The sequence below is a fragment of the Ranitomeya imitator genome, chromosome 1 (assembly GCF_032444005.1).
Source record: "Ranitomeya imitator isolate aRanImi1 chromosome 1, aRanImi1.pri, whole genome shotgun sequence".
Taxonomy (NCBI): Eukaryota; Metazoa; Chordata; class Amphibia; order Anura; family Dendrobatidae; genus Ranitomeya; species Ranitomeya imitator.
In genome coordinates this window covers 299,860,804-299,886,139 of record NC_091282.1, presented here as the reverse complement: position 1 = coordinate 299,886,139, position 25,336 = coordinate 299,860,804, and the positions used below count along the sequence as shown (strand labels likewise).

Here is a 25,336-nt window from a genome sequence, read left to right as displayed (position 1 = left end):
AAAGTATGATGTGTCACGAAAAAACAGTCTCAAAATCTTAGGCTGCCATCACACTAGAAGTATTTGGTCAGTATTTTACATCAGTATTTGCAAGCCAAAACCAGGAGTGGGTGATAAATACAGAAGTGGTGCATATGTTTCTATTATATTTTTCTTCAATTTGTTCCACTCCTGGTTTTGGCTTACAAATACTGATGTAAAATACTGAAAAAATACTGCTAGCGTGACGGCAGCCTTACTTCATAAATTGGCACTGGTCGGATTTTAAAAAATTGGCTCTGTCACTAAGGGGTTAACCCCTTAGATGCTGCTGTGACTACAACATATAAATGGTTAAAAGAGTGTGGGGGCTCCCTCTTTAACCCCATTGGCACCCTGAGATCATGATTGGGTGGTCCCGATATTTGCCATGGCAATTCACAACCAAATAGGGGCCTTAGAGTCTGCCGGCTACAGTAACCTGTTCAGAATACACTTTTTAATTCCTGTCATGTCACATTGCATTCATTCCTGCAAAGCACCTGGAGGGCAAATAAACTACCTGAGGCCTGTCTCACACGTCCAGATAATTCCGGTACCGGAAAAAAAAAAAAAAAATCGGTACCGGAATTATCCGTCTCCGTGTGCCCCTACGTTTTTGTGGCACATCAGTGTGGCACACGTGCGGCACACGTACCAGCATCTGGTGCTGAAGCCCCATTCATATCTTCCATGCAGCAGCGTTTGCTGCAGAGAAGATATGAATAATAATGTTTAAAATAAAGATCTATCTTCCCCCCGCCCTCCCACCCCCTGTGCGCCCCCCCACCCCCTGTGCACCCCCCCACCCCACGCTGTTCTGAAAATACTCACCCAGCTCCCTCATTGGCTGTCACTTCTTCCTGTTCTGGCCGCATCTTCTCCTGTATGCGGTCACGTGGGGCCGCCGATTACAGTCATGAATGTGCGGCTCCACCCCTATGGGAGTTGGAGCCGCATATTCATTACTGTAAATGAGCGGCCCCACATGACCGCATACAGGAGAAGATGCGGCCAGGAGAGGAAGCAGCGTCGACGAGGGAGCGAGCTGGGTGAGTATTTTCAGAACAGCGGGGGGGAGGGGGTGGGCACATAGATCTTTATTTTAAACACACTTATTCATATCTTCTCTGAAGCAAACGCTGCTGCAGGGAAGATATGAATCGCGGCTTCAGCACCAGTGGGGGGGGGGGGGACAGCGCTTAATGTAGCGCTGTCTCCTGCACGGCACACGGACAACGTCCGTGTGCGGTACGTGTTATGAAAAGGTAATTCAGTACCACAATGGACATAGAGGTCAGAGCACATACAGTGACCTGACAATAACCCAAAAACATTGAACGAGCTCTGAGACGTGGGAACTCTGCTGACCGCAATCCCTAATCCTCTCCAACCACACTAGAGGCAGCCGTGGATTGCGCCTAACGCTCCCTATGCAACTCGGCACAGCCTGAGAAACTAGCTAGCCTGAAGATAGAAAATAAGCCTACCTTGCCTCAGAGAAATACCCCAAAGGAAAAGGCAGCCCCCACATATAATGACTGTGAGTTAAGATGAAAAGACAAACGTAGAGATGAAATAGATTTAGCAAAGTGAGGCCCGACTTTCTGAACAGAGCGAGGATAGGAAAGATAACTTTGCGGTCAACACAAAACCCTACAAAAACCACGCAAAGGGGTAAAAAGACCCTCCGTACCGAACTAACGGCACGGAGGTACACCCTCTGCGTCCCAGAGCTTCCAGCAAGCAGGAAAAAACAAATATACAAGCTGGACAGAAAAAAACAGCAAACAAAATAGCAAAGCAGAACTTAGCTATGCAGAGCAGCAGGCCACAGGAACGATCCAGGAGGGAACAGGTCCAATACTAGAACATTGACTGGAGGCCAGGATCAAAGCACTAGGTGGAGTTAAATAGAGCAGCACCTAACGACTTCACCACAACACCTGAGGAAGGAAACTCAGAAGCTGCAGTACCACTTTCCTCCACCAACGGAAGCTCACAGAGAGAATCAGCCGAAGTACCACTTGTGACCACAGGAGGGAGCTCTGCCACAGAATTCACAACAGTACCCCCCCCTTGAGGAGGGGTCACCGAACCCTCACCAGAGCCCCCAGGACGACCAGGATGAGCCATATGAAAGGCACGAACAAGATCGGGAGCATGGACATCAGAGGCAAAGACCCAGGAATTATCTTCCTGAGCATAACCCTTCCACTTAACCAGATACTGGAGTTTCCGTCTTGAAACACGAGAATCCAAAATCTTCTCCACAATATACTCCAACTCCCCCTCCACCAAAACCGGGGCAGGAGGATCAACAGATGGAACCATAGGTGCCACGTATCTCCGCAACAATGACCTATGGAATATGTTATGTATGGAAAAAGAATCTGGAAGGGTCAGACGAAAAGACACAGGATTAAGAACCTCAGAAATCCTATACGGACCAATGAAACGAGGTTTAAACTTAGGAGAGGAAACCTTCATAGGAATATGACGAGAAGATAACCAAACCAAATCCCCAACACGAAGTCGGGGACCCACACAGCGTCTGCGATTAGCGAAACGTTGAGCCTTCTCCTGGGACAAGGTCAAATTGTCCACTACATGAGTCCAAATCTGCTGCAACCTGTCCACCACAGTATCCACACCAGGACAGTCCGAAGACTCAACCTGCCCTGAAGAGAAACGAGGATGGAACCCAGAGTTGCAGAAAAACGGCGAAACCAAGGTAGCCGAGCTGGCCCGATTATTAAGGGCGAACTCAGCCAAAGGCAAAAAGGACACCCAGTCATCCTGATCAGCAGAAACAAAGCATCTCAGATAAGTTTCCAAGGTCTGATTGGTTCGTTCGGTCTGGCCATTAGTCTGAGGATGGAAAGCCGAGGAAAAAGACAAGTCAATGCCCATCCTAACATAGTTAGTAAGGCCGAAAAAAAGACATTTGTCCATCCAGTTCAGCCTATATTCCATCATAATAAATCCCCAGATCTACGTCCTTCTACAGAACCTAATTGTATGATACAATATTGTTCTGCTCCAGGAAGACATCCAGGCCTCTCTTGAACCCCTCGACTGAGTTCGCCATCACCACCTCCTCAGGCAAGCAATTCCAGATTCTCACTGCCCTAACAGTAAAGAATCCTCTTCTATGTTGGTGGAAAAACCTTCTCTCCTCCAGACGCAAAGAATGCCCCCTTGTGCCCGTCACCTTCCTTGGTATAAACAGATCCTCAGCGAGATATTTGTATTGTCCCCTTATATACTTATACATGGTTATTAGATCGCCCCTCAGTCGTCTTTTTTCTAGACTAAATAATCCTAATTTCGCTAATCTATCTGGGTATTGTAGTTCTCCCATCCCCTTTATTAATTTTGTTGCCCTCCTTTGTACTCTCTCTAGTTCCATTATATCCTTCCTGAGCACCGGTGCCCAAAACTGGACACAGTACTCCATGTGCGGTCTAACTAGGGATTTGTACAGAGGCAGTATAATGCTCTCATCATGTGTATCCAGACCTCTTTTAATGCACCCCATGATCCTGTTTGCCTTGGCAGCTGCTGCCTGGCACTGGCTGCTCCAGGTAAGTTTATCATTAACTAGGATCCCCAAGTCCTTCTCCCTGTCAGATTTACCCAGTGGTTTCCCATTCAGTGTGTAATGGTGATATTGATTCCTTCTTCCCATGTGTATAACCTTACATTTATCATTGTTAAACCTCATCTGCCACCTTTCAGCCCAAGTTTCCAACTTATCCAGATCCATCTGTAGCAGAATACTATCTTCTCTTGTATTAACTGCTTTACATAGTTTTGTATCATCTGCAAATATCGATATTTTACTGTGTAAACCTTCTACCAGATCATTAATGAATATGTTGAAGAGAACAGGTCCCAATACTGACCCCTGCGGTACCCCACTGGTCACAGCGACCCAGTTAGAGACTATACCATTTATAACCACCGTCTGCTTTCTATCACTAAGCCAGTTACTAACCCATTTACACACATTTTCCCCCAGACCAAGCATTCTCATTTTGTGTACCAACCTCTTGTGCGGCACGGTATCAAACGCTTTGGAAAAATCGAGATATACCACGTCCAATGACTCACCGTGGTCCAGCCTATAGCTTACCTCTTCATAAAAACTGATTAGATTGGTTTGACAGGAGCGATTTCTCATAAACCCATGCTGATATGGAGTTAAACAGTTATTCTCATTGAGATAATCCAGAATAACATCCTTCAGAAACCCTTCAAATATTTTACCAACAATAGAGGTTAGACTTACTGACCTATAATTTCCAGGTTCACTTTTAGAGCCCTTTTTGAATATTGGCACCACATTTGCTATGCGCCAATCATGCGGAACAGACCCTGTCGCTATAGAGTCCCTAAAAATAAGAAATAATGGTTTATCTATTACATTACTTAGTTCTCTTAGTACTCGTGGGTGTATGCCATCCGGACCCGGAGATTTATCTATTTTAATCTTATTTAGCCGGTTTCGCACCTCTTCTTGGGTTAGATTGGTGACCCTTAATATAGGGTTTTCATTGTTTCTTGGGATTTCACCTAGCATTTCATTTTCCACCGTGAATACCGTGGAGAAGAAGGTGTTTAATATGTTAGCTTTTTCCTCGTCATCTACAACCATTCTTTCCTCACTATTTTTTAAGGGGCCTACATTTTCAGTTTTTATTCTTTTACTATTGATATAGTTGAAGAACAGTTTGGGATTAGTTTTACTCTCCTTAGCAATGTGCTTCTCTGTTTCCTTTTTGGCAGCTTTAATTAGTTTTTTAGATAAAGTATTTTTCTCCCTATAGTTTTTTAGAGCTTCAATGGTGCCATCCTGCTTTAGTAGTGCAAATGATTTCTTTTTACTGTTAATTGCCTGTCTTACTTCTTTGTTTAGCCACATTGGGTACCACAAAAAGCTCGCCAAAACCTCGAAACAAACTGGGAACCTCCGTCAGAAACGATATTCTCTGGAATGCCATGTAAACGAACCACATGCTGGAAGAACAATGGCACCAAATCAGAGGAGGAAGGTAATTTAGACAAGGGTACCAAATGGACCATCTTAGAGAAGCGATCACAGACCACCCAAATGACTGACATCTTTTGAGAGACGGGAAGATCCATAGAGATATGTGTCCAAGGCCTCTTCGGGACTGGCAAGGGCAAAAGCTGTTGTGAATTCTGTGGCTGAATTCACTCCTGTGGTCACAAGTGGTACTGCAGCTTCTGAGCTTCCTCCCTCAGGTGTTCTGGTGAGCTCGTTAACTGCTTCATTACTTAACTCCGCCTGATGCTGCTATCCTTGCTCCTTGTCAATGTTTCAGTGTTGGATCTGAGCTTCTCCTGATTGTTCCTGTGACCTGCTGCTCTGTATAGCTAAGTGCCTTTTGCTTTTTTGTTGCTTTTTTTCTGTCCAGCTTGTCTTTTGTTTTGCTGGAAGCTCTGAGACGCAAAGGGTGTACCGCCGTGCCGTTAGTTCGGCACGGTGGTTTTTTTTTGCCCCCTTTGCGTGGTTTTGCTTTAGGGTTTTTTGTAGACTGCAAAAGTTCGCTTTACTGTCCTCGCTCTGTCCTAGAATATCGGGCCCCACTTTGCTGAATCTATTTCATCCCTACGTTTTGTCTTTTCATCTTACTCACAGTCATTATATGTGGGGGGCTGCCTTTTCCTTTGGGGAATTTCTCTGGGGCAAGTCAGGCCTATTTTTCTATCTTCAGGCTAGCTAGTTTCTTAGGCTGTGCCGAGTTGCCTAGGTAGTTGTTAGGCGCAATCCACAGCCGCTTTTAGTTGTGTTTAGGATAGGATCAGGTGTGCAGTCTACAGAGTTTCCACGTCTCAGAGCTCGTTCTTGTATTTTTGGGTATTTGTCAGATCACTGTGTGCGCTCTGATCGCTAAGCACACTGTGTTTCTGGATTGCCTTCATAACACCTGTCATTAGCAAACATAACAGTACAAGGAGACAAACTAATGATTCTCAATAGAGGGAAAGAAAAAGTTCTGACATCATTTTTTTTTTTTCTGCTCTGTGTTCACTTTTTTTTTTCCCCTAGACATTTGGGTGATTCTGGACACAGGTGTGGACATGGATATTCAGGGTCTGTGCTCTTCAATGGATAATCTCGTTATAAATGTACAAAAAATTCAAGATACTATTGATCAGAAATCTATGTTAGAACCAAGAATTCCTATTCCTGATTTGTTTTTTGGAGATAGAACTAAGTTTCTAAGTTTCAAAAATAATTGTAAGCTATTTCTGGCCTTGAAACCTCATTCTTCTGGTAATCCTATTCAACAGGTTTTGATTATTATTTCTTTTTTGCGCGGCGACCCTCAAGACTGGGCATTTTCGCTTGCGCCAGGAGACCCTGCATTGAGTAGTGTCGATGCGTTTTTCCTGGCGCTCGGATTGCTGTACGATGAGCCTAATTCAGTGGATCAGGCTGAGAAAAATTTGCTGGCTTTGTGCCAGGGTCAGGATGATATAGAAGTATATTGTCAGAAATTTAGGAAATGGTCAGTACTCACTCAGTGGAATGAATCTGCGCTGGCAGCTGTGTTCAGAAAGGGTCTCTCTGAGGCTCTTAAGGATGTCATGGTGGGATTTCCTATGCCTGCTGGTTTGAATGAGTCTTTGTCTTTGGCCATTCAGATCGGTCGACGCTTGCGCAAGCGTAAATCTGTGCACCATTTGGCGGTACTGCCTGAGGTTAAACCTGAGCCTATGCAGTGCGATAGGACTATGACTAGAGTTGAACGGCAAGAACACAGACGTCTGAATGGGCTGTGTTTCTACTGTGGTGATTCCACTCATGCTATTTCTGATTGTCCTAAGCGCACTAAGCGGTCCGCTAGGTCTGCCGTCATTGGTACTGTACAGTCCAAATTCCTTCTGTCCATTACCTTGATATGCTCTTTGTCGTCGTTTTCTGTCATGGCGTTTGTGGATTCGGGCGCTGCCCTGAATCTGATGGATTTGGATTATGCTAAACGTTGTGGGTTTTTCTTGGAGCCTTTGCGGTGTCCTATTCCATTGAGAGGAATTGATGCTACACCTTTGGCCAAGAATAAACCTCAATACTGGGCCCAGCTGACCATGTGCATGGCTCCTGCACATCAGGAAGTTATTCGCTTTCTGGTGTTGCATAATCTGCATGATGTGGTCGTGTTGGGGTTGCCATGGCTACAAACCCATAATCCAGTATTGGATTGGAATTCCATGTCGGTATCCAGCTGGGGTTGTCAGGGGGTTCATGGTGATGTTCCATTTTTGTCGATTTCGTCATCCACCCCTTCTGAGGTCCCAGAGTTCTTGTCTGATTATCAGGATGTATTTGAAGAGCCCAAGTCCGATGCTCTACCTCCGCATAGGGATTGTGATTGTGCTATCAATTTGATTCCTGGTAGTAAATTCCCTAAAGGTCGATTATTTAATTTATCCGTGCCCGAACACGCCGCTATGCGCAGTTATGTGAAGGAATCCCTGGAGAAGGGACATATTCGCCCATCGTCATCACCACTGGGAGCAGGGTTCTTCTTTGTAGCCAAGAAGGATGGTTCGCTGAGACCGTGTATTGATTACCGCCTTCTTAATAAGATCACTGTTAAATTTCAGTATCCCTTGCCATTGTTATCTGACTTGTTTGCTCGGATTAAGGGGGCTAGTTGGTTCACTAAGATAGATCTTCGTGGTGCGTATAATCTGGTGAGAATCAGGCAAGGAGATGAATGGAAAACTGCATTCAATACGCCCGAGGGTCATTTTGAGTATCTAGTGATGCCGTTCGGACTTGCCAATGCTCCATCTGTGTTTCAGTCTTTTATGCATGACATCTTCCGTGAGTATCTGGATAAATTCCTGATTGTTTACTTGGATGACATTTTGATCTTCTCAGATGATTGGGAGTCTCATGTGAAGCAGGTCAGAATGGTTTTTCAGGTCCTGCGTGCTAACTCTTTGTTTGTGAAGGGATCAAAGTGTCTCTTCGGTGTGCAGAAAGTTTCATTTTTGGGGTTCATCTTTACCCCTTCTACTATCGAGATGGATCCAGTTAAGGTCCAAGCCATCCAGGATTGGATTCAGCCGACATCTCTGAAAAGTCTGCAAAAGTTCCGGGGCTTTGCTAATTTTTATCGTCGCTTCATCTGTAATTTTTCTAGCATTGCCAAACCATTGACCGATTTGACCAAGAAGGGTGCTGATTTGGTTAATTGGTCTTCTGCTGCTGTGGAAGCTTTTCAGGAGTTGAAGCGTCGTTTTTGTTCTGCCCCTGTGTTGTGTCAGCCAGATGTTTCTCTTCCATTCCAGGTCGAGGTTGATGCTTCTGAGATTGGAGCAGGGGCGGTTTTGTCACAGAGAGGTTCTGATTGCTCAGTGATGAAACCATGTGCTTTCTTTTCCAGGAAGTTTTCACCCGCTGAGCGTAATTATGATGTGGGCAATCGAGAGTTGCTGGCCATGAAGTGGGCATTCGAGGAGTGGCGTCATTGGCTTGAAGGAGCTAAGCATCGCGTGGTGGTATTGACTGATCATAAGAACTTGACTTATCTCGAGTCTGCCAAGCGCTTGAATCCTAGACAGGCCCGTTGGTCGTTATTTTTTGCCCGCTTCGACTTTGTGATTTCGTACCTTCCGGGCTCTAAAAATGTGAAGGCGGATGCTCTGTCTAGGAGTTTTGTGCCCGACTCTCCGGGTTTATCTGAGCCAGCGGGTATCCTCAAGGAAGGAGTCATTGTGTCTGCCATCTCCCCTGATTTGCGGCGGGTGCTGCAAAAATTTCAGGCGAATAAACCTGATCGTTGTCCAGCAGAGAAACTGTTCGTCCCTGATAGGTGGACTAATAAACTTATCTCTGAACTTCATTGTTCGGTGTTGGCTGGTCATCCTGGAATCTTTGGTACCAGAGAGTTAGTGGCTAGATCCTTCTGGTGGCCATCTCTGTCACGGGATGTACGTACTTTTGTGCAGTCCTGTGGGATTTGTGCTAGGGCTAAGCCCTGCTGTTCTCGTGCCAGTGGGTTGCTTTTGCCCTTGCCGGTCCCAAAGAGGCCTTGGACACATATTTCGATGGATTTCATTTCTGACCTTCCCGTTTCTCAAAAGATGTCAGTCATTTGGGTGGTCTGTGATCGCTTTTCTAAAATGGTCCATCTGGTGCCCTTGGCTAAATTGCCTTCCTCCTCTGATTTGGTACCTTTTTTTTTCAGCATGTGGTTCGGTTGCATGGCATTCCTGAGAATATTGTTTCTGACAGAGGTTCCCAGTTTGTTTCAAGGTTTTGGCGAGCCTTTTGTGGTAGGATGGGCATTGACCTATCCTTTTCCTCGGCTTTCCATCCTCAGACTAATGGCCAGACCGAACGAACCAATCAGACCTTGGAAACATATCTGAGATGTTTTGTTTCTGCAGACCAGGATGATTGGGTGTCCTTTTTGCCGTTGGCTGAGTTCGCCCTTAATAATCGGGCCAGCTCGGCTACCTTGGTTTCTCCATTTTTTTGCAATTCTGGGCTCCATCCTCGTTTCTCTTCAGGACAGGTTGAGTCTTCGGACTGTCCTGGTGTGGATTCTGTGGTGGATAGGTTGCAGCAGATCTGGACTCAGGTAGTGGACAATTTGATCTTGTCCCAGGAGAAAGCTCAACTTTTCGCTAATCGCAGACGCCGTGTGGGTCCCCGACTTCGTGTTGGGGATCTGGTTTGGTTATCTTCTCGTCATATTCCTATGAAGGTTTCCTCTCCTAAATTTAAACCTCGTTTTATTGGTCCGTATAGGATTTCTGAGGTTCTCAATCCTGTGTCTTTTCGTTTGACCCTCCCAGACTCCTTTTCCATACATAATGTATTCCATAGGTCGTTGTTGCGGAGATACGTGGCACCTATGGTTCCATCTGTTGAGCCTCCTGCCCCGGTTTTGGTGGAGGGGGAATTGGAGTATATTGTGGAGAAGATTTTGGATTCTCGTGTTTCTAGACGGAAACTCCAGTATCTGGTTAAATGGAAGGGTTATGCTCAGGAAGATAATTCCTGGGTTTTTGCCTCTGATGTTAATGCTTCCGATCTTGTTCGTGCCTTTCATGCGGCTCATCCTGGTCGGCCTGGGGGCTCTGGTGAGGGTTCGGTGACCCCTCCTCAAGGGGGGGGGGGTACTGTTGTGAATTCTGTGGCTGAATTCACTCCTGTGGTCACAAGTGGTACTGCAGCTTCTGAGCTTCCTCCCTCAGGTGTTCTGGTGAGCTCGTTAACTGCTTCATTACTTAACTCCGCCTGATGCTGCTATCCTTGCTCCTTGTCAATGTTTCAGTGTTGGATCTGAGCTTCTCCTGATTGCTCCTGTGACCTGCTGCTCTGTATAGCTAAGTGCCTTTTGCTTTTTTGTTGCTTTTTTTTCTGTCCAGCTTGTCTTTTGTTTTGCTGGAAGCTCTGAGACGCAAAGGGTGTACCGCCGTGCCGTTAGTTCGGCACGGTGGGGTTTTTTTGCCCCCTTTGCGTGGTTTTGCTCTAGGGTTTTTTGTAGACTGCAAAGTTCGCTTTACTGTCCTCGCTCTGTCCTAGAATATCGGGCCCCACTTTGCTGAATCTATTTCATCCCTACGTTTTGTCTTTTCATCTTACTCACAGTCATTATATGTGGGGGGCTGCCTTTTCCTTTGGGGAATTTCTCTGGGGCAAGTCAGGCCTATTTTTCTATCTTCAGGCTAGCTAGTTTCTTAGGCTGTGCCGAGTTGCCTAGGTAGTTGTTAGGCGCAATCCACAGCCGCTTTTAGTTGTGTTTAGGATAGGATCAGGTGTGCAGTCTACAGAGTTTCCACGTCTCAGAGCTCGTTCTTGTATTTTTGGGTATTTGTCAGATCACTGTGTGCGCTCTGATCGCTAAGCACACTGTGTTTCTGGATTGCCTTCATAACACCTGTCATTAGCAAACATAACAAAAAGCAACCCACTGGCACGAGAACAGCAGGGCTTAGCCCAAGCACAAATCCCACAGGACTGCACAAAAGAACGCACATCCCGCGACAGAGATGGCCACCAAAAGGATCTAGCCACTAACTCTCTGGTACCAAAGATTCCAGGATGACCAGCCAACACCAAACAATGAACCTCAGAGATAACTTTATTCGTCCACCTATCAGGGACAAACAGTTTCTCCGCTGGGCAACGATCAGGTTTATTAGCCTGAAATTTTTGCAGCACCCGCCACAAATCAGGGGAGATGGCAGAAACAATTACTCCCTCTTTGAGGATACCCGCCGACTCAGATAAACCCGGAGAGTCGGGCACAAAACTCCTAGACAGAGCATCCGCCTTCACATTTTTAGAGCCCGGAAGGTACGAAATCACAAAGTCAAAACGGGCAAAAAACAGCGACCAACGAGCCTGTCTAGGATTCAACCGCTTGGCAGACTCGAGATAAGTCAAGTTCTTATGATCAGTCAATACCACCACGCGATGCTTAGCTCCTTCAAGCCAATGACGCCACTCCTCGAATGCCCACTTCATGGCCAGCAACTCTCGATTGCCCACATCATAATTTCGCTCAGCAGGCGAAAACTTCCTGGAAAAGAAGGCGCATGGTTTCATCACCGAGCAATCAGAACCTCTCTGCGACAAAACAGCCCCTGCTCCAATCTCAGAAGCATCAACCTCGACCTGGAATGGAAGCGAAACATCTGGTTGACACAACACAGGGGCAGAAGAAAAACGACACTTCAACTCTTGAAAAGCTTCCACAGCAGCAGAAGACCAATTGACCATATCAGCACCCTTCTTGGTCAAATCGGTCAATGGTTTAGCAATACTAGAAAAATTGCAGATGAAGCGACGATAAAAATTAGCAAAGCCCAGGAACTTTTGCAGACTTTTCAGAGATGTCGGCTGAGTCCAATCATGGACGGCTTGGACCTTAACAGGGTCCATCTCGATAGTAGAAGGGGAAAAGATGAACCCCAAAAATGAAACCTTCTGAACTCCAAAGAGACACTTTGACCCCTTCACAAACAAAGAATTAGCACGAAGGACCTGGAACACCATTCTGACCTGCTTCACGTGAGACTCCCAATCATCCGAGAAGATCAAAATGTCATCCAAGTACACAATCAGGAATTTATCCAGGTACTCTCGGAAGATGTCATGCATAAAGGACTGAAACACTGATGGAGCATTGGCAAGTCCGAATGGCATTACTAGATACTCAAAATGGCCATCGGGCGTATTAAATGCAGTTTTCCATTAATCGCCTCGCTTAATACGCACAAGATTATACGCACCACGAAGATCTATCTTGGTGAACCAAATAGCCCCCTTAATCCGAGCAAACAAATCAGATAACAACGGCAAGGGGTACTGAAATTTAACCGTGATCTTATTTAGAAGGCGGTAATCTATACAAGGTCTCAGCGAACCATCCTTCTTGGCTACAAAAAGGACCCTGCTCCTAATGGCGACGATGACGGGCGAATATGCCCCTTCTCCAAGGACTCTTTCACATAACTCCGCATAGCGGCGTGCTCAGGCACAGATAAATTAAACAGTCGACCTTTTGGGAATTTACTACCAGGAATCAAATCGATAGCACAATCACAATCCCTATGCGGAGGTAGGGTATCGGACTTGGGCTCATCAAATACATCCCGGTAATCAGACAAGAACTCTGGAACCTCAGAAGGGGTGGATGACGAAATAGTCAGAAATGGGACATCACCATGTACCCCCTGACAACCCCAGCTGGACACAGACATGGATTTCCAATCTAACACTGGATTATGGACTTGTAGCCATGGCAACCCCAACACGACCACATCATGCAGATTATGCAACACCAGAAAGCGAATAACCTCCTGATGTGCAGGAGCCATGCACATGGTCAGCTGGGTCCAGTACTGAGGTTTATTCTTGGCCAAAGGCGTAGCATCAATTCCTCTCAATGGAATAGGACACTACAAGGGCTCCAAGAAAAACCCACAACGCCTAGCATACTCCAAGTCCATCAAATTCAGGGCAGCGCCTGAATCCACAAATGCCATGACAGAATACGACGACAAAGAACAGATCAAGGTAACGGACAGAAGAAATTTTGACTGTACCGTACCAATGGTGGCAGACATAGCGAACCGCTTAGAGCGCTTAGGACAATCAGAGATAGCATGAGTGGAATCACCACAGTAGAAACACAGCCCATTCAGACGTCTGTGTTCTTGCCGTTCAACTCTGGTCAAAGTCCCATCGCACTGCATAGGCTCAGGTTTTAGCTCAGGTAATACCGCCAAATGGTGCACAGATTTACGCTCACGCAAGCGTCGACCGATCTGAATGGCCAAAGACATAGACTCATTCAGACCAGCAGGCATAGGAAATCCCACCATGACATCCTTAAGGGCTTCAGAGAGACCCTTTCTGAAAATAGCTGCGAGCGCACCTTCATTCCATTGAGTGAGTACGGACCACTTTCTAAATTTCTGACAATATACCTCTATCTCATCCTGACCCTGACACAGAGCCGGAAAATTTTCTCTGCCTGATCCACTGAATTAGGTTCATCGTACAGCAATCCGAGAGCCAGGAAAAACGCATCGATATTACTTAATGCAGGATCTCCTGACGCAAGAGAAAATGCCCAGTCCTGAGGGTCGCCACGTAAAAAAGAAATAATGATCCTAACTTGTTGAACTGGGTCACCAGAGGAGCGAGGTTTCAAAGCCAGAAATAGTTTACAATTATTTTTGAAACTCAGAAATTTAGTTCTATCTCCAAAAAACAAATCAGGAATAGGAATTCTCGGTTCTAACATAGAATTCTGAACCACAAAGTCTTGAATATTTTGTACTCTTGCCGTGAGCTGATCCACACATGAAGACAGACCTTTAATGTCCATCGCTACACCTGTGTCCTGAACCACCCAAATGTCTAGGGGAAAAAAAAGGCAAAACACAGTGCAGAGAAAAAAAAATGGTCTCAGAACTTCTTTTTTCCCTCTATTGAGAATCATTAGTACTTTGGGCCTCCAGTACTGTTATGAAAAGGTAATTCAGTACCACAATGGACATAGAGGTCAGAGCACATACAGTGACCTGACAATAACCCAAAAACATTGAACGAGCTCTGAGACGTGGGAACTCTGCTGACCACAATCCCTAATCCTCTCCAACCACACTAGAGGGAGCCGTGGATTGCGCCTAACGCTCCATATGCAACTCGGCACAGCCTGAGAAACTAGCTAGCCTGAAGATAGAAAATAAGCCTACCTTGCCTCAGAGAAATACCCCAAAGGAAAAGGCAGCCCCCACATATAATGACTGTGAGTTAAGATGAAAAGACAAACATAGAGACGAAATAGATTTAGCAAAGTGAGGCCCGACTTTCTGAACAGAGCGAGGATAGGAAAGATAACTTTGCGGTCAACACAAAACCCTACAAAAACCACGCAAAGGGGGCAAAAAGACCCTCCGTACCGAACTAACGGCACGGAGGTACACCCTCTGCGTCCCAGAGCTTCCAGCAAGCAGGAAAAAACAAATATACAAGCTGGACAGAAAAAAACAGCAAACAAAATAGCAAAGCAGAACTTAGCTATGCAGAGCAGCAGGCCACAGGAACGATCCAGGAGGGAACAGGTCCAATACTAGAACATTGACTGGAGGCCAGGATCAAAGCACTAGGTGGAGTTAAATAGAGCAGCACCTAACGACTTCACCACATCACCTGAGGAAGGAAACTCAGAAGCCGCAGTACCACTTTCCTCCACCAACGGAAGCTCACAGAGAGAATCAGCCGAAGTACCACTTGTGACCACAGGAGGGAGCTCTGCCACAGAATTCACAACAGGTACGTATTTTACACAGACCCATTGACTTTAATGGGTCCGTGTAATACGTGCGCTCCCACGAACGCTGACATGTCTCCGTGTTTGGCACACGGAGACACGGTCCGCAAAAAATCAATGACATCTGAACAGATGCATTGATTTTTATGTGTCTACGTGTGTCAGTGGCTCCGGTATGTGAGGAAACTGTCACCTCACGTACCGGAGCCACTGACGTGTGAAACTGGCCTGACTGCAGTTTTCAAAATGTCGGGGGGTGTGGTTTTTAAAATTGTATATTTACTGGTTTTCCAATATATAGGACCCCCAAAGTCACTTCAAACCTGAATAGGTCCCTCAAAAAAAATAAATTGTAAATTTCCTTGATAAAAAGGAAAAATTGCTGCTACATTTTTAAACCTGAAAGGCTGACAAAATAAAATGTTACAAATGGTGCTGATATAAAGCAGGCATGAGGGAAATGTTATTTATTAATGTTTTCTGTGCTGTGACCATTTTGATTAGGGCTCCTTTTCACTTGCGAGAAATACGTCCGAGTCTCACAGGTGAAATCCCTCCTCTGGTGCCGGCACTCCAGAGCGGAGTGTGCAGCTCCATGTGTTGCTGTGCGGCCGCACGCTCCGCTCTGGAGTGCCGGCGCCAGAGGAGGGATTTCACCTGCGAGACTCGGCCATATTTCTCGCAAGTGAAAAGGAGCTCTTAAAGAGATAATCATTTAACCCCTTAGTAACTGAGCCAATTTGCAGCTTAATGACCGGGCTAATTTTTACAATTCTTACCATTGTCACTTTATGAGGTTATAACTCTGGAACGCTTTAACAGATCCCGCTGACTCTGAAAATGTTTTTTGTGACATATTGTACTTCATGTTAGCAGTAAAATTTATTCGATATTACTTGCTTTTATTTATGAAAAAAATGGATATATGATGAAAATGTTTTAAATTTAGCAATTTTCAAACTTTGAATTTTTAAGCCCTTAAATCAGAGAGATATGTCACACAAAATAGTTAATAAATAACATTTCCCACATGTCTACTTTACATCAGCACAATTTTGGAAACAACATTTTTTTTTGTTAGGAAGTTATAAGGGTTAATAGTTGAGCAACAAATTTCTCATTTTTACAACAAATTTTACAAAACCATTTTTTTTAGGGACCATCTCACATTTAAAGTCACTTTGAGGGATGTTCATGATAGAAAATACCCAAAAGTGACACCATTCTAAAAACTGCACTCCACAAGGTGCTCAAAACCACATTTAAGAAGTTTATTAACCCTTTACGTGCTTCACAGGAACTGAAGCAATGTGGAAGGAAAAAATTAACATTCAACTTTTTTTTTTACATTTTTCTTCAGAACCAATTTTTTTTTATTTCACAAGTGCAAAAAAAGAAAATGAACCACAAAATTTGTTGTACAGAAATTAAATGGCACATCAGACTTTTGTTTTTCTTTTTTTGGCAACCCCCGGCAGCCAAGACCCCAAGATCTGTCGGGTGCCGGCTGGCAGATCTCGGCGGGTGCACTGCGCATGCGCCTGCCATTTTCTTCTCGGGAGAAGATGGTGGCGCCCATGGGGGGGAAGCAGGAGGGCTGAGGACCAGCTGGAGACACTGGTGAGTATCGGAGAGCCATTGGAGACCCCTATTTCTCTGTCCTCTGATGTGCGATCACATCGGAAGACAGAGAAATTACATGGCACATCAGACTTTTTTTCTTTTTTGCGGTCGCCAATATACGGTTAGTACTGGCAATCGCAACCCGGGGGTAGGTAAAAAACAAGCCAAGACCCCGAGATCTGCTGGGTGCACTGTGCATGCGCCTGCCATTTTCTTCCCGGGAGAAGATGGCGGCACCCATGGGGGGGGGGGAAGCAGGAGGGCCGAGGAGCTCCGGGGAGGGATTGGAGACCATTTCTCTCTCCTCTGATGTGTGATCACATCGGAAAACAGAGAAATTAAGTGGCACATCAGTTTGGGTTTTTTCGTGGTCGCCGGTACACGGTTAATACCAGTGATCGCAACCCAGGTTCTCTGGGGTCTCTTCTACCCCCAGCAGCCGAGACCCCGGAGAAAATCCGACTCTGGGGGCGCTATACATTTTTTCCACAGCGCTGTTAATTAACAGCGCTGTGGTTTAAGTACCCTTAACTACCGCCGTTAAAAGGGGTATCAGTGGTCGTTAAGGGGTTAAAGTTTGAAAAATGCATTTATTTTTTTTTACATTTTTGTCAAATTTCTGAATTTTTTATAAACAAACACAAAACATATCTACCTAAATTTATCATTATCTTAAATTATAATGTGGCACGAAAAAAAAAAACAATTTCAAAATCACTGGGATTTGTTGAAGTGTTCCAGAGTTATTACCACATAAAGTGACATTGATCAGATTTTAAAAATTTGGCTCCGTCACTAAGGGGATAAAGTCCCCCAGAATCAGTCACCATTGCGGCTTTGGGCGATCTGTGCCCCTTATAGGCTACTTTCACACTAGCGTGTTTTTTACGTACGTCGCAATGGGTCATTTTGGAGTAAAAACGCATCCTGCAAAGTTGCCCGCAGGATGCGTTTTTTTCTCCATAGACTTTCATTAGCTACGTATCGCCACACGTCGCATCGGTCGTGCGACGGATGCGTCGTGTTTTGGCGCACCGTCGGCACAAAAAAGTTACATGTAGTGTTTTTGAGTGTCGAGTCCGCCATTTCCGACCGCGCATGCACAGCCGGAACTCCGCCCCCTCCTCCCCGGACATTACAATGGGGCAGCGGATGCGTTGAAAAACTGCATCCGCTGCCCCTGTTCATATTTTTTGCAGTTTGCGTCGGTACGTCGGGCCGACGCTAGTGTGAAAGTAGCCTTATGCCGCTGCCTCACAATGAGCTCCTGGGTGCACAGATCATCTACCACGGCACTGATTAACAGGGCTGCAGTGCGGGGGCCCCTGGGGGCCACACAGGAGGACAGTGACCTCCGACCCAGCTACCTGCCTGACTGCTGATGTAAAGGATGCTCTGCCTCTTAGTCCGGCACTGAAGCAGTCAGAGCATCCTTTCCATCAGCCCGCACACTTCTGACACCATCTATTCAGAGAACACAGCTAAGGCTACGTTCACACTAGCGTTCGGCTAGTGTGCGTCGCGCTAGCGTCGGGCGACGCAGCGGCGACGCACGCGTCATGCGCCCCTATGTTTAACATGGGGGACGCATGCGTTTTTGCTTGTTGCGTTTTCCGACACGTGCGTCTTTTTTGACGCTAGCGTCGGATCAAGAAAACGCAACAAGTTGCATTTTTCTTGCGTCCGATTTTCGTCAAAAAACGACGCACGCGTCGAAAAACGCAGCGTTTTTCGGTGCGTTGTGCGTCGCGTCGCCGACGCAGCGGCGCACAACGCTAGTGTGAACGTAGCCTTATCCACCATTGCAGCAGCTGCAAGTCTCAAAAGTTTTATGCCAAGAACTGCCCCCCACACTCACTTCACAAGACCCCCGACTGACCTCTGAACAGCAGCACCTCCTGGTGCTTAAAGGGGATGCTGTTAGCCTTGGCGAAGATATAGACCGCGCGGCAGGGCTGGGAGAACAGGTCCAGGTACAGGGTCAGGTCCGACATGATGATGACACACCAGTCCGGTACTCGGCAGTGAGAGGCTCCGGGAAGGGGCTCCGGTTACTCAGCAGTGCCCACGCCCACGGCACGGAGCCTCGCCCGCCCCAAGCTCTCACCTATTGCGCTGCCTATGGCTCCATTAGGGTTAATTGCACGGTGTCACATTGTGGCTTCATGGCTGAAAGTCCAAGGATGACAGCAACAAATGTGCATGACGAAGCTCCTCACTGCCGAGGTTCCTCATTCATCCTGGTCACTGACATCTTGTTCTAAACTCCTGTCAGGATTCTACAATCATTTCCTCCACGTGGAGAAACACTTGCTGGTGGCATTCAGAGAAAGCCCATGTCGGGCTCATTAGCTGTGGATTTTCCACTTGGCTTCTGCAGCATAACATTAGGGCATGTTCACACAGCGTGTCTGTTTTCCAAGCGAAAGACGCCTCAGCATTCTTCCTTTTCTCTGAAGTTTTGTACTGATGTGTCTGTTGCCAGCGTTTTTATTTCAGAGGGTTGCAGACTTTTTTAAAAATATTTATCAAGAAATTAAGAAAACACTAGCATTTATTTTCAGTAAAAAAAAGCACACGCACACAGAAAAAAACCTTGGCAGGTCTTTTATTTTTTTAGTGCTCTCATTGACTAACAGCAGGGGTGGGGAACCTCTGGCGTAGGCCTCGATGACCTTTTCTCTGGCCCCTGGGCAGAATCCCTGGGTCGGCAGTGCTCGGGGCAGCAGCTACATTTTGACGGTTGTCAGCCTCCTAAATTATCCTTGCGTGTGCAATAAGAGATTACGTCCTGATACTTGTCAGTGCCAGTGTCAGGATGTGCTTTGTGGATGGAGTTAGCACACTATGCGCTGCCATCCCACAAAGAAAGACAGCAGCAGCCCCGGCGTCTCCTGTGGGATCTGTGCCACAGCCCTGGTGTCGTCTGTGATGCTGCCCCGGCGTCTCCTGCGATGTCTGTACCACTGCCAAATGTCTCCTGTGATGTCTGTGTCGAAACTCCAGCGTCTCCTTCCCCATGTCTCCTGCGATGTCTATACCGCAGCCCCATGTCTCCTGAAGTGTATATGCTGCAGCCCCATGTCTCCTGTGATTCTGATGTAGGCCTGTCCCAAACGTCCAGATAATTCCGGTACCGGAAAAATCGGTACCGGAATTATCCGTGTCCGTGTGTCCGTGTGCTCACGTGGCACATCAGTGTGGCACACGTGCAGCATCCGTGTGCCGCCCGTGTGTCGACTGGGTACCACACGCACCGTGCAGGAGACAGCGCTACAGTTAAGCTAAGTGGTGCTGAAGCCGCCATTCATTTCTTCTCTCCAGCAGCATTCGTTGGAGAGAAGATATGAAAAATCTTTTTGTTGTTTTTGGTGCTTAAAAAAAGATCCCTGTCCCCAACCCCCTCCCACCCCCTGTGCGCCCCCCCCCCCCCCGCTGTTAATAAAATACTTACCCGGCTCCCTCGCTGCTTCCTCTCCTCATCGCAGCTTCTCCTGTATGAACGGTCACGTGGTACCGCTCACTACAGTGATGAATATGTGGCTCCACCCCTATGGGAGGTGGAGCCGCATATTCATCACTGTAATGGGCGGCACCACGTGACCGCTCATACAGGAGAAGCTGCGGCGAGGAGAGGAAGCAGCGAGGGAGCCGGGTAAGTATTTTATTAACAGCAGGGGGGCGCACAGGGGGTGGGAGGGGGTTGGGGACAGGGATCTTTTTTTTAAATACCAAAAAAAAAAGATTTTTCATATCTTCTCTCCAGCGAACACTGCTGGAGAGAAGAAATGAATGGCGGCTTCAGCACCACGCTGGGGGGACAGCGCTTACTGTAGCGCTGTCTCCTGCACGGCACACGGACTGCACACGGACAGCATCCGTGTGCGGTACGTGTTATACACGGACCCATTGACTTTAATGGGTCCGTGTAATACGTGCGCTCCCACGAACACTGACGTCTCCGTGTTTTTTAAACGGACACACGGTCCGTGAAAACACGCTGACATGTGCAGAGACACATTGATTTTAATGTGTCTACGTGAGTCAGTGTCTCCGGTACGTGAGGAAACTGTCACCTGATGTACCGGACCCACTGACGTGTGAAACCGGCCGTATACACAGCAGTCTCCGTGTTCCTGTTCCCAATTTGTTTGCATATAAAAGGTGTGGCCTGCCTTTTGTTTGAGCTGGACATGGCTGTGGGTCTACTAGCCGGGATCAGTGCTTCTCAACCCTTATCCACATGTACATCACTTGACAGATGGTAAGGTCTTAATATAAAAGTTAGGACTGTCCTATTTAGGGTCATCGTGAAATGTAAAACCTCCAAAAGTCAGAACATTTTAAAAACAGCACCCTCTGACATATTGAAAACTTCTGTCAGGTAGCTTATTTATCCTTGAGGTGATTTTCAGGAATTAATACAAAGTGGCATGAGAGGAATGAAAATAGAATTAGTCTTACCGGTAATTCGGTTTCTAGGCACCTTCCATGACAGCAGTATCGGAGGATGTCTCCCCGCCCTAAGGCTATGGGCACACGTTGCAGAATTGCCGCGGAAATTTCCGTGGCAATTCTGCAACTCTCTGCCATGGATATAACGCATGCAGAATTGGCATGCATTTTCCCGCTAAACACTAGCGTTTTGCAAGCGTAATTAGCTTGCAGAATGCTAGCGTTTTCCAAGCGATCTGTAGTATCGCTTTGAAAAGTGATTGACAGGTTGGTCACATTTGTCAAGCATAATGCTCGACAAGTGTGACCAACTTTTTACTATTGATGTTGCCTAAGTAGCATCAATAGTAAAAGATAGAATGCTAAAAATAATTTTAAAACATGGTTATTCTCACCTTCCGACAGCCCCCGATCTCCTTAGCGGCGCTCCCGGCGGCTTGTGTTCCCAGGGATGCATTGCACGAAGGACCTTTGTGATGTCACGGTCACATGATCACGACGTCATCCCAGGTCCTTCGCGCAATGCATCCCTGGGAACGGAAGACGCTGCGTGCACCGCTGAGAGGTGGGAGGACTCCGGGGGCCACCGGAACGTAAGTATATCAATATTTTTTATTTTAATTCTTTTTTTTAACTGAAACATGGTTCCCAAGGGCATGGAGGAGAGTCTCCTCTCCTCCAGACCCAGGTACCACCGCACATGAAGCACTCACTTTACGCATGGTGGGCATAGCCACATGTGTAAAGTGAGCGTTTCAATGCATTCCAATCACCTGACCGCTCACGTGACCGCGACTAGAGTTGAGCGACCTTGACCTTTTTAGAGTCGAGCCGTGTTTCGCGAAACCCGACTATCTTAGAAGTCGAGTCGAGTGGAATCGGCCGATTATCGCGAAAAGTCGGGTATCGACCGAAACACGAAACCCAATGCAAGTCAATGGGGGAGCATAGTCGGCAGTGAGTGGAGGCCAGGAAAACACCTACACTGCCCATTTTAATGGCAAAAACATCCATTCTTGTTACAGAAGCTTGTCAATCGTAATTTACCTTATAATAATTGGAAGGCATTTGAAATTGGGGGTCATTTGGCTAAAGTTGTGAAGGGTAGGGCTGGTTCAAGTAATTAGTGGGCCCAGGAAATCTGGACCACGTCACGGCAGTGGAGCAGGGAGAGGTAAGTATTTCAACTTTGCAAGTGCTGTGATCCTGAGCAAGCAGGGGGGGCCCACTCGTTGGCATTGGCACTGGCACAGGGCCCTTCAAAGTACAGCGGTGTGTTTGCACGGCAGGGGCGCCTCCCACCGGCAGCAACACTTTTGCGTACTATGAGAGGCCCTGTGCCAGTGACGTCACCAACTAGTATTCCTCCCCCCACCTGATGAAGGAACCTGCACTTTTATCTGCACCTTCCTCTTTGTCCCCGTGTAAGGTGGTATGGTATGCGGGAAGAGGAACCTGACTTTCAGCAGGGTCACAATCTTGTTGTGTAGCGTGCACGGGGAATGTTGCGTTATGGGTCAATGTACCAGCAGACTCATCTATCACTGGCTGGGCAATGGGCAGGATGAGGAGGAAACACAGATATAGGCCCAAAGAATAAAGTTGGCTAAATGCAGTTCAAAATTGGTAACACAGGACTAACCAGGGGGCATTGCAGTGGAGGACAACTGGAATGAGAGGCTGACACAGAGAGTAGGCCCAAATCAGTAAGTAGTCGAAATGCAGTTCAAAATTGGCAACCGTAGTAAACAGGCGGCACAGCTTTGTTCAGTGGAGGAGAACAGCAAGGAGCGTCAGACACCGATAGTAGGCCCCAACCCAACTAGTAGGCCAAATGCAGTCTAACATTAACAACTACTTAACGAGAGCCTGAAAATGGAATTTCAGGACAGGAAACCAGGAGAACAGCAAGGAGCGGCAGACACTGTTAGTAGGCCCCAAACCAACTAGTACGCCAAATGCAGTTGTTCCATTTAACCACTATTTAACAAGAGCCTGAAGATAGAAGCTCAGGAAAGGCAACCTGGAGAACACCTTGGATTGGAACACACCGTCTCTACACCCCATACCCAATTTGTAGGCCTAATGCAGTGTAGTTTCCAACAACTACTAAACGAGAGCATTAAGATTGAAGCAATGGAGAGGAAACCTGGGGAACACCTTGGAGTTGAACACACCGTCTCTCTACACCCCATACCAAATGTGTAGGCCTAATGCAGTGTAGTTTCCAACAACTACTAAACGAGAGCCTGAAGATAGAAGCTCAGGAAAGGCAACCTGGAGAACACCTTGGAGTGGAACACACCGTCTCTACACCCCATACCCAATTTGTAGGCCTAATGCAGTGTAGTTTCCAACAACTACTAAACGCGAGCATGAAGATTGAAGCAATGGAGAGGAAACCTGGGGAACACCTTGGAGTGGAACACACCGTCTCTCTACACCCCATACCCAATTTGTAGGCCTAATGCAGTGTAGTTTCCAACAACTACTAAACGAGAGCCTGAAGATAGAAGCTCAGGAATGGCAACCTGGAGAACACCTTGGAGTGGAACACACCGTCTCTCTACACCCCATACCAAATGTGTAGGCCTAATGCAGTGTAGTTTCCAACAACTACTAAACGAGAGCATTAAGATTGAAGCAATGGAGAGGAAACCTGGGGAACACCTTGGAGTTGAACACACCGTCTCTCTCTACACCCCATACCAAATGTGTAGGCCTAATGCAGTGTAGTTTCCAACAACTACTAAACGAGAGCCTGAAGATAGAAGCTCAGGAAAGGCAACCTGGAGAACACCTTGGAGTGGAACACACCGTCTCTACACCCCATACCCAATTTGTAGGCCTAATGCAGTGTAGTTTCCAACAACTACTAAACGAGAGCATTAAGATTGAAGCAATGGAGAGGAAACCTGGGGAACACCTTGGAGTGGAACACACCGTCTCTCTACACCCCATACCCAATTTGTAGGCCTAATGCAGTGTAGTTTCCAACAACTACTAAACGAGAGCCTGAAGATAGAAGCTCAGGAAAGGCAACCTGGAGAACACCTTGGAGTGGAACACACCGTCTCTCTACACCTCATACCAAATGTGTAGGCCTAATGCAGTGTAGTTTCCAACAACTACTAAACGAGAGCATTAAGATTGAAGCAATGGAGAGGAAACCTGGGGAACACCTTGGAGTTGAACACACCGTCTCTCTACACCCCATACCAAATGTGTAGGCCTAATGCAGTGTAGTTTCCAACAACTACTAAACGAGAGCCTGAAGATAGAAGCTCAGGAAAGGCAACCTGGAGAACACCTTGGAGTGGAACACACCGTCTCTCTACACCCCATACCAAATGTGTAGGCCTAATGCAGTGTAGTTTCCAACAACTACTAAACGAGAGTCGGAAGATCGAAGCAATGGAGAGGAAACCTGGGGAACACCTTGGAGTGGAACACACCGTCTCTACACCCCATACCCAATTTGTAGGCCTAATGCAGTGTAGTTTTCAACAACTACTAAACGAGAGTCAGAAGATCGAAGCAATGTAGAGGAAACCTGGGGAACACCTTGGAGTGGAACACACCGTCTCTACACCCCATACCCAATTTGTAGGCCTAATGCAGTGTAGTTTTCAACAACTACTAAACGAGAGTCAGAAGATCGAAGCAATGGAGAGGAAACCTGGGCAACACCTTGGAGTGGAACACACCGTCTCTACACCCCATACCCAATTTGTAGGCCTAATGCAGTGTAGTTTTCAACAACTACTAAACGAGAGTCGGAAGACCGAAGCAATGGAGAGGAAACCTGGGGAACACCTTGGAGTGGAACACACCGTCTCTACACCCCATACCCAATTTGTAGGCCTAATGCAGTGTAGTTTTCAACAACTACTAAACGAGAGTCAGAAGATCGAAGCAATGGAGAGGAAACCTGGGCAACACCTTGGAGTGGAACACACCGTCTCTACACCCCATACCCAATTTGTAGGCCTAATGCAGTGTAGTTTTCAACAACTACTAAACGAGAGTCGGAAGACCGAAGCAATGGAGAGGAAACCTGGGGAACACCTTGGAGTGGAACACACCGTCTCTACACCCCATACCCAATTTGTAGGCCTAATGCAGTGTAGTTTTCAACAACTACTAAACGAGAGTCGGAAGACCGAAGCAATGGAGAGGAAACCTGGGGAACACCTTGGAGTGGAACACACCGTCTCTACACCCCATACCCAATTTGTAGGCCTAATGCAGTGTAGTTTTCAACAACTACTAAACGAGAGTCAGAAGATCGAAGCAATGTAGAGGAAACCTGGGGAACACCTTGGAGTGGAACACACCGTCTCTACACCCCATACCCAATTTGTAGGCCTAATGCAGTGTAGTTTTCAACAACTACT

General features: G+C 46.7%; 1 protein-coding gene across 1 annotated transcript in view; it reads right to left on the bottom strand.

The window, feature by feature from the left end:
* LOC138670122 (glutathione S-transferase theta-3-like) overlaps positions 1-18,744 on the bottom strand; it is a 43,015-nt gene extending 24,271 nt beyond the window's left edge. Inside the window, exon 1 of the mRNA XM_069757174.1 lies at positions 18,364-18,744. Within this exon, the coding sequence (XP_069613275.1) occupies positions 18,364-18,478 (115 nt within the window). The 5' untranslated portion in view covers positions 18,479-18,744. The remainder of the gene's footprint in view (positions 1-18,363) is intronic.
* Between the last annotated feature and the right edge of the window lie 6,592 nt (positions 18,745-25,336).